General features: G+C 38.4%; 1 protein-coding gene across 1 annotated transcript; it reads left to right on the top strand.

The window, feature by feature from the left end:
* Positions 1 to 2,496: 2,496 nt before the first annotated feature.
* LOC143614000 (uncharacterized) lies at positions 2,497 to 5,347 on the top strand. The gene is made up of 4 exons (XM_077087564.1): positions 2,497 to 2,857; positions 3,326 to 3,622; positions 4,775 to 4,869; positions 4,967 to 5,347. Exons 1-4 carry the CDS (start codon positions 2,497 to 2,499, stop codon positions 5,345 to 5,347), a joined length of 1,134 nt encoding a protein of 377 aa, XP_076943679.1.
* Positions 5,348 to 9,596: the final 4,249 nt, after the last annotated feature.

A 9,596-nucleotide genomic window follows, 5' to 3' on the forward strand; every position in this document is an offset into this window, starting at 1 on the left:
CGATATGAAAGCGGTTCCTTTGACCTATCATCAGTGTATCAAGATATCGACACCTTGGGGTATCTATAATATTCAAGGTGACCAACACGAAACTAAAGACTGTATGCCTCGTCAATGAAACTAGCAGCAAAGCAAACCCATTGATGTGCTAAAAGTAATTATTAATTTATTAACTAAAAAAACGCTAATCTAGACACTAAATAATAATTCTAGACTCTTAACTTGACTAAAACTACTAACCGCCAAGTGAGCCGGTTGACTCTAGTACAACTAAATATGTCTGGATATCGAACCCACGTTTGAATTATGTTAACTAGCTAATTAGACTCGACTAAACTGACACGACTATTTATTTATATTTATTTTAGGGTATTTTACTAAAAAACAAGGATTAAACTAAAATTAAAACTAATTAATAAAACTGAATATGACTCGACTTAGACCTTGAACTTACTTTAGATGATGAAAAACAACCACCTATGCTAGAATCCCTAATGCATCAATTATCAAATGGTAGGATAATGCTAAGTTATGGAACCAACATATTAAATTATTCACTTAAGGGGAAACCGAACAAGATCCTTGACCCTTCTCAAGAAGACACATATGGACTCCTTATAAGCTATTAAAATTACCAGTTTAATTAGACTCGCTTGCGTCCGCTAATTTATTATATGGAAAGTAGCTCTATAAGAAATCCTACCTTAGAGCGCGGAAATCAAAGGTAGTTTAAAACATTCACTCGACTAGATAAACAAGGCTGAAAAATCAAACCTGGATGGACTCCTTATGAAGAACAAAATCTAGCAATCTTAAACAACCAAGAGTTATCATATAATCTATCACCTTATAGCTATTTATATTAGTAGCACACTTAGATTTAATTGATTAATTATTATCATTTCTATGGTTATAATGCATATCAACCACATGCTAGTAAAAAACACACAATAGATGACCTAACAGAATCCTATTATATGGCAGACAGTCATCAAGGAAACTGTGAAACAATAAAAACTTATTAATCAATTCTAAGCACACACACACATCTAATAAATAACAATAAACTGTTTACTTGATCATAAACCCATAAACGAAAACAAAATCCAAACCAAAATCAAGCGTCAACACAAGTTCATCATAAGTCTAGGTGGTCTAGAACGTTTAGCCTAGCATTATTAAGTCAAACAAAATAAGAAAGATAGAATTCATGGTGAAAAATAATAAAGAACGATATATTAAAGGTGATAGAATCCGTGGTTGTTGGTGCATAATGTCAGTAGTTCATAGTCTAGTGTCTGTAATCGAGTCTGTAATGTTAATTATGTTTTATATATGTCTTAAGCGAAGTTGTTAACAAGTTCGCCTAGGCGAACTTGTTAGTCAAGCGAAGTTATGGACAACTTCGCCTGAACATGCCAGGCGAAGTTGTCGTGTATAAATAGTCCTAGGTTACGGCTGTTTGTGGTTAGTTGAATCAGTTGTTTAGTGTTCGTGTTAGTTTGTTCGAGTTGTTACGAGAGCTGTAACGTGTGTCTGTAATAGTGATATCGTATCACGTGTTTGAGTTATTATATAACGTGTGTTCGTTTCGTGTGTTCGTGTGATTCGTGTTCTATACTCGTAACGATCTACGCAGGGATTCCGCACCTGAGTAGATCGAGATATCTCGTGCGACCCATCCAGGGAACCTACAGTGGTCTTAGATCTTGCTTCAATAGTACGTCACCGAATGATTCCGAGCTTTCAAAATCTCCTCACTTGAGCCGTATAATGGACCGCAACAAGAAGCCGTATAATGGACCGCACCCACTGTGCTCAATCTATAACCGTCATCATCCTGCTTCAACCACTTGCCGTCTTTGCATTTCGTGTAACCGCTATGGGCATCTTGCCAATACTTGCCATGTACATCCTAATGCACGAGCCGCTCCACAACAACTTGCACCGTCTGCACATAGACCTGATAATAACCCTCAAGCCCAAAACGGTGTTCCAAATAACCGTGCTTGCTACAATTGTGGAGATCCTAGTCATCTCCGCAATATGTGCCCATTGCTAGCTCGTGCCAATCAATCCCATCTGATGCATCCACCATATTATGCTCATCAAGCCCAAGTTGTGCCTGTACCGTACTATACTAGCTAAGCCTATCAAGTCCAAACTTACCAACCCCCGATCCCGCAAGGCTTTGCACCTCCCACTTATGCCCCACAAGTTCCTCACACTAAGCCTTTTACCGTAGAAGTATCAAATGGGAATTCGATTACTATGGAGTCGGTTATTCGGGATTGTGTCGTAGTTCTTAATAAGGTCAAGTTCAGTATCGATCTTATTCCATGCAAATAGGTAGTTTTGATGTCATAGTTGGGATGGATTGGTTAACTCTTAATCATGTTGAGGTCGATTTTTTTGAGAAGTTCCTTCATATACCTCTTAAAGATGGTCGTATTCTTATAAGTATTCAGTAGTACGCCTGCTTCTAAGCTTAAACTTATGTCTTTCTTTCAAGCTCAACGTTATTTGCGTAAGAAGTATGTCGCCTATTTGGAGCTTATGGTGGAGAAGGATAAGGAGAAGAGGAAGATTGAAGATATCCCGATTGTGCATGATTTTCCCGACGTCTTTACCGATGACGTTGTTGGACTTCCTCCTATTCGTCAAGTCGAGTTTCGTATTGACCTTGTACCTGGAGCAAATCCCGTTGCTAAAGCACCTTATCATCTTGCACCGTCTAAAATGCAAGAGCTTTCAAGCCAACTACAAGAACTCTCTGATAAGGCTTTCATTCGCCTGGGTTCTTCTCCTTGGGGCGCACCTGTGTTATTTGTGAAGAAGAATAAGGATAGATCATTTCGTATGTGCATCGATTACCGTGAACTCAACAAGATTACCGTCAAGAACCGTTACCCGTTCCCTCGTATCGATGATCTTTTTGATCAACTTCAAGGAGCCGCATGCTTCTCGAAGATCGATCTTCGTTCGGGTTCTCATAAACTTCGCGTTAATAAAGATGCCATACCCAAGACTGCATTTCGTATTCGATATGGGCATTACGAATTTTGTGTTATGCCTTTTAGGCTAACCAACGCACCCGCGGTTTTCATGGATCTCATGAACCGTGTGTGTCAACCTTACTTGGATAACTTCGTAATTGTTTTCATCGATGACATTTTAATCTACTCAAAATCCAAAAATGATCAAAAGGAACATCTACATGCTATCTTTGACCTCCTACGTAAGGAACAATTGTATGCCAAGTTTTCAAAGTGTGAGTTTTGGCTTAAAGAAGTTCAATTTTTGGGCCATATCGTTAACGACAAAGGTATTCATGTCGATCTCGCGAAGACTGAAGCCGTCAAGAATTGGAAGACAAAGACTTCTTCAACCGAAGTTTGTTCTTTCCTTGGTTTGGCGGGATATTATCGTCATTTCATTCGTAACTTCTCAAAGATTGTGTTGCCCCTCACCGCTCTAAAACATAAGGATAAACCTTACGAGTGGGGGTCAAAGCAAAAAGAAGCGTCTCAAACTCTTAAGGACATGTTTTACAATGCTCTTATTCTTGCTCTTCCCGAAGGTAGTGAAGATTTCATCGTATTCTGTGATGCTTCTAACCAAGGTCTCTGTTGTGTTCTCATGCAATAAGGCAAGGTTATCGCGTATGTTTTGAGACAACTCAAGGTTCACGAAAAGAATTATACGACGCATGATCTCGAGCATGGTGCCGTCGTATTCGCCTTGAAGATTTGGAGACATTATCTCTATGGTACCAAATGCGTAGTATTTAATGATCATAAGAGTCTCCCACACATTTTTGATCAAAAGGAACTCAATATGAGACAACGTCGTTGGACCGAGTTGCTTAGCGACTATGATTGCGAGATTCGCTACCATCCCGGTAAAGCGAATGTCGTGATCAACACTCTTAGCCGTAAGAAACAAGTCAAATCCGTGCTGCTTACTTGTGTTCTTGTTTAAAACGATCTCAAAGAGCATGTTCTTAACGCGCAACACGAATCCGTCACCAAAGACAATATGTATGATGAGATGTCGTGTGGTTCGGAATCTCAATTGGAAACCAAGCCCAATGGTTTGCTTTATTTTCTTAATCTTTTGTGGATTTCCGATCGTGATGACCTTTGCACATTCATTATGGACGTAGCTCACAAGTCACGATATTCCATACATCCCGGTGCTGATAAAATGTACACTGATTTTCAATCCATCTTTTGGTGGCCCGAAATGAAGAAAGACATTGCTCTCTATGTTCCGAAAGTCTCACTTGTTCTAAAGTCAAAGCCAAGCATCATCGACCTTATGGTTTGCTTGAGCAACCTCCCGTTCCCGTATGAAAGTGGGAAGATATTGCTATGGACTTTATCACTAAGCTTCCTTCTACCAGAAAGCAACATGATAGTATTTGGGTAATCATCGATCGTTTGACGAAGTCTGCTCATTTCATTCCCATCAAGGAAACGTATTCTGTTGATCGATTAGCGCATATTTACGTTGAAAGGATTGTTTGTCATCATGGTACTCCGTTAACCATTATCTCCAATAGAGATGGTCGTTTCACTTCACGTTTTTGGAAGTCTCTCCAATCCGCTTTGGGAACCAGTTTGGATCTTAGTACTGCTTATCATCCGCAATCTAATGGTCAATCTGAATGTACGATTCAAACTCTATAAGATATGCCTCGCTCCTGTATCCTCAATTTTGGGGGCAATTGGGATATTGATCTACCGCTTATTGAGTTTTCGTATAACAATAGATTTCACTCTAGTATTAGTATGGCGCCTTTTGAAAGCTCTTTATGGCCGAAAATGTTGTTCTCCTATTTGTCAGAATGAAGTTGGAGAATCTCAAGTTACTTGTCCAGAGTTAATTCAAGAAACGACTGATCGTATTGCTCAAATCCGCCAAAATTTACTCGCTGCTCGTTGTCGTCAAAAGAGTTATGCAGATAAGCATAGGAAACTTCTTGAGTTTAACGTTGGTGATCGTGCTCTACTTAACCATTGAGTGTATTGGTCCTGCTGCTTATAGACTTGAACTTCCATCTATACTCTCAAATGTTCATCCGGTATTTCACGTTTCGAATTTGAAGAAGTGTCTTGCTGAGGGTAATTTCCAAATACCTCTAGATGAAGTCCGTATTGATGAAACCATGCATTTCGTTAAAAGACCCGTTGAGATCATGGACCATAAGGATAAAGTTACTAAGCGTAGTCGTATACCGTTAGTCAAGGTTTGTTGGGTATCGAAGCAAGAAGCTGAGTTTACTTGGGAACGTGAAGATCAAATGAAGAAGTTTCCTGATCTGTTCGCTACAGCTATTCTCTAATTTCGGGACGAAATTCCTAAAAGTAGGGGATACTGTAACATTTCGGGTTTTTATCGTATTCGGTTATATCATTCTATCATTGTATGAAAGTTATTCGAATCCTAATCCTTAATAAAACTTTGCATTTATGAGTTATTAAGTTTTCTTATATTCACCTTAGGCCCTTGTACTTTAATTCATGTTTAATTCTTATTTATATCATCAAAAAAAATTCCTTAAATGATCAAGAATCAAAACACGAGGACCAAATGTGTCATTTAGCAAAACACCCTCCATCCGGTGGCTGGAGCACCGCGCGACGGCGGCCTCCTGGCTGGACGCGTAGCGCGGGGTGGGCAAGCTGGACAGAATCATTGTCGATTTTGTTTCCTATCTCGTTTCTGGTATAAAATCATGTATATTAGGCATAGTTGTGTGAATTAAAGAAGTAAACGTATTATAAGCAAGATACAAGTCCTAATTCGTTTCCTACAGCCCAAGATCAAATCTTTATGATTATTTCAGTGATTTTGTCATAAAAATCGTATTTACTTGCTTAAACGAGTTAAAAGTCCATAATTAGTTCGTTTTTGCTTGTCCTATATAAACAACCTTCATTCATCTGCCAAAAACCTTTACATTAACCCTAAGAAGCATTCCTCAGCCGTCACTACCCCCTGTCCATCATAATTGTCTTCGGTTTTGCTATTTTGTTGAAGAACCATTCATAATCGGTTGACTTTGCAAGCGTGTGGGTGGACCTTTGACTCGTCATATCTCGTTATTCTTTCACATTCCGGGTAAGTTGTAAACTGAGTTTTTGTTCATAACATTCCCTAGTCAATAAACTTCAATCAATTTCTGAGATTGAAGGGTGTTGACTGGCCAATTGCTTTAAAACCTGATGAAGGGCAAAATAGTCAATATGTTTAACTTAACGTTTTCTCATGCTTCTGATCGGATTCAACGTTCAGTCTAGAAGACCTTTCTTCTCGTAACGAAATTTTAAGGCTTCTGACCAAACCTGACTTCTGACTTGCTGTTCGGATTCTGGTCAGACTCGACTCGTTTAAATATTAAAATCGACATAACTTGAGTTCTACTCATCCGTTTGGATTGATTCCAGCAGAATTAAGTTTGTTTTTACTGATAGTTTCATATCCCTAAGTTTCAGGTTCTGTTGTTTTACATTATTCAGCGCGTTAACGGAAGATCTCGTATTTTATTATTATTTTACTCACTTGCTTATTACTTAAGGTGAGTTTATGTCATTCCCCTCTTTGACTTATTTCAAACGTTTTGGGGACGTATGCGTACTATAAAATTTTTTATTATACATATCTTAACATTAGCAAACGTGATATTGTGTGTGAATTATCGAACATACTTGCTATGTGATTGCTTGTTACTTTACGCATTCGGAGAGGTCCAACATATTCTCATTATAGTATGATCATATGACCGTCATGTTTAACCGGCGCCCGATTCTATTGGCAATGGTTCTCTTGACACTTACTTGCTCATGGTTAGGTTACATTTACCGCTTTATTTACGTTTTGCTATATCTTTCATATTATATTGTAACTTGCAAAACTTGTGACATGCTCACTCAACATTGTTGTTGACAAACCTATTGTATTTTATACGCATATACAGGGTATCGCTTGAATTGAGGACTTGAAGTGATGGACATCTAGTCGAGACCCTAGGAATTATAAAGAAAATTTATTTGAGTTTTTTAATTTGGATTATTTCTTTTATTTTCGTGGATTATTGTTGCAGATGATTTGCTATTTATGGATATTGTGTTTTAAACGGAATAAAATTTATTAATAGATATCGAAACATTTATTGTATGATAGTTACTGTTGGGACCAAGATCTTTGATCCTTGAAGATCAACTATCCTTGGCGTTCGCAAATATCCGTTGCCAAGACTAAGGATCCTATATGGTTCAAGGATCCTCAACAGTTGACTTTAAATATGTTTTAATCTATTTTGCAGGTATTGAAACGTGTTTACCAGCAATCCTATTTTCACAGAAGATATATTTTACTAAGTCGCCTTAGCTGGTACTCCTTCACGTAACGGTCATGAAGAAATGGTAGATGAACGTGGCCTAATTTATAGGGAATTAGTTAATATCCGCTGTGTAACTTTTTGTATATATTAGCATCGAATTATGGCTGAACACACACAGCATTCTTAGCATACTTAGAATTCTCAGCAAGCTTATTAACACTTTGTACTCACACTCAGCCTTAATTCCAATCCGTGTAATCAATTTTGAGCATAATATAATTGGTAGTGATAGTTTTCACTACCCGATGTTTTTGTGCCGAAGGTATACTAGTTGCCACGGGATTTTCCTCGTATAAATCTCATTTTTCATCCTCTAAAATCATTATTTACTTCATTTCATTCATACAAGCATCAAACCTCACAAACTAATTTGGTTACTTGATCCTTAAACCGATTTTTTACCAAAACAATTTGGCACCCACCATGGGGCTATTGGTGCTTTAATCCCAAAAATGTCCACCTTTATTCAATTCCTATACTCGAATTTATCACTCAATGACCTTTCAAGGAAAAGATATTTGTGCAACCGTTGCTTCAAGTGTTTCGGCTCAAATGTCCTTGCCACCACTACCTTCCTCCACGAAGCCACAAAAGCCCATAAATGTTGCTCAAAAGAAGGAGACTGCCGTTTTCTCTGGATCAAAATCCACTACTGTCCCAAGCGGTAACTGCTAACAATGATGTTTCTGTTTTGTGCGTAGATGAAAAACTATATGGAGCAGCAGAACAAAACCAACCAGAGGATCCTCCACGAGATTGAGGAGATCAATAGGACTAGGAAGACTGCTGAAAAATCAAGTCCCATCATCCCAATGATACTTTACTTCAGCACTCCAGATTTACCAGGTCAAAGGTGTCCAGGATCCTCTTATCCTCAATAGGGATCTTCAGATGTCTTCCAAAAAGGATCCTTTGCCCAGCATTCACAAGGATCGTCTATCCTTCAACTAGGATCCTCTAGTCAATACTTAAAAATCCTCTAGCCAGTTTTCACAAGGATCCTCCACCTTCCAGTCTGGACCTTCAGGTTTCCATCAAGGATCCTCTATCTTTCAACCAAGATCCTTGGGCTTCCAGACAGAATCCATCATTCATCAACACCCAGGAACCTACAACCCGTATGGAAAAGGACCTTTGAATAAGCCACGATCAAGGCCAACTGAGGTCCATGAAGGGGACTTCATAACCATGCAGACCAATGCTCCTGCTGGATCGACTCTTAACATTGAGACAATATATCCTGGATATGGCTATGGAGTGGGATCTTTTGATCATACAAGAGGTAACACTTACAATAACTTATATTTTGGCACTAATCATGGTGGTATGCTCGATGCATGAATCAATCAAGCTGTTGAGACCAGGATCTTTAATCCTCGAAATTCAAGTATCGTTGGCAACTATTAGCAGGACTAAGGATCCTCAGTGGTTCAAGGATCCTCAAAAGTCAATTTCAGTTATATTCTAATCTATTTTTTGCAGATAAAACACATGCTTACTGAAAATTCCTATTCTTGCGGACGAAGTATTTTACCTGGTCTTCCCCTATTCTTGCGGACGAACTTATTCTTGCTCTAATCATGGCTTCAACTAAGTTAAGACATTATTTTGAAACTCATACTATTGTTGTAAAAACTAATTATCCCATAAAAAATGTCCTTAGAAAACCAAAAATGTCGGGTAGAATGGCCAAATGGGCTGTAAAACTAAGTGCATATGATATTCAATATGAGCCTAGAAATGCAATTAAGTCACATAGACTAGCGGACTTTGTGGCTGATTTCAGTAGCGATTTAGAAGAACAAGCCAATCTTGAAGTTCAACAGCTCGAAGAAACCAAGGATCCTTGGACACTCTTTGCTGATGGAGCCTCAAATATCAAAGGAACAGGATTGGGAATACTACTGAAATCGCCACAGGGGGACATAATACCCCATTCCATAGCTTGTGAATTCCGGGCCACTAACAATGAGGCAGAATATGAGGTACTTATCACAGGTATACAACTAGCCAAAGGTATGAGAATCAGGTATCTTCAAATTTTCGTAGATTCGTTATTAATTGCTAATCACTTTAATGGCTCATACGCAGTCAAAGGTGAGAAACTAATTAAATATTTAGATATAGTAAAGGATCTTGCAGGATCCTTCGAATATTTTACAATTACGCAGGTACCAAGAGAAGAAAA

The sequence above is a fragment of the Bidens hawaiensis genome, unplaced genomic scaffold, assembly GCF_021521415.1.
Source record: "Bidens hawaiensis isolate Kalapana, Puna unplaced genomic scaffold, B.hawaiensis_p1.1 tig00038611_1, whole genome shotgun sequence".
Taxonomy (NCBI): Eukaryota; Viridiplantae; Streptophyta; class Magnoliopsida; order Asterales; family Asteraceae; genus Bidens; species Bidens hawaiensis.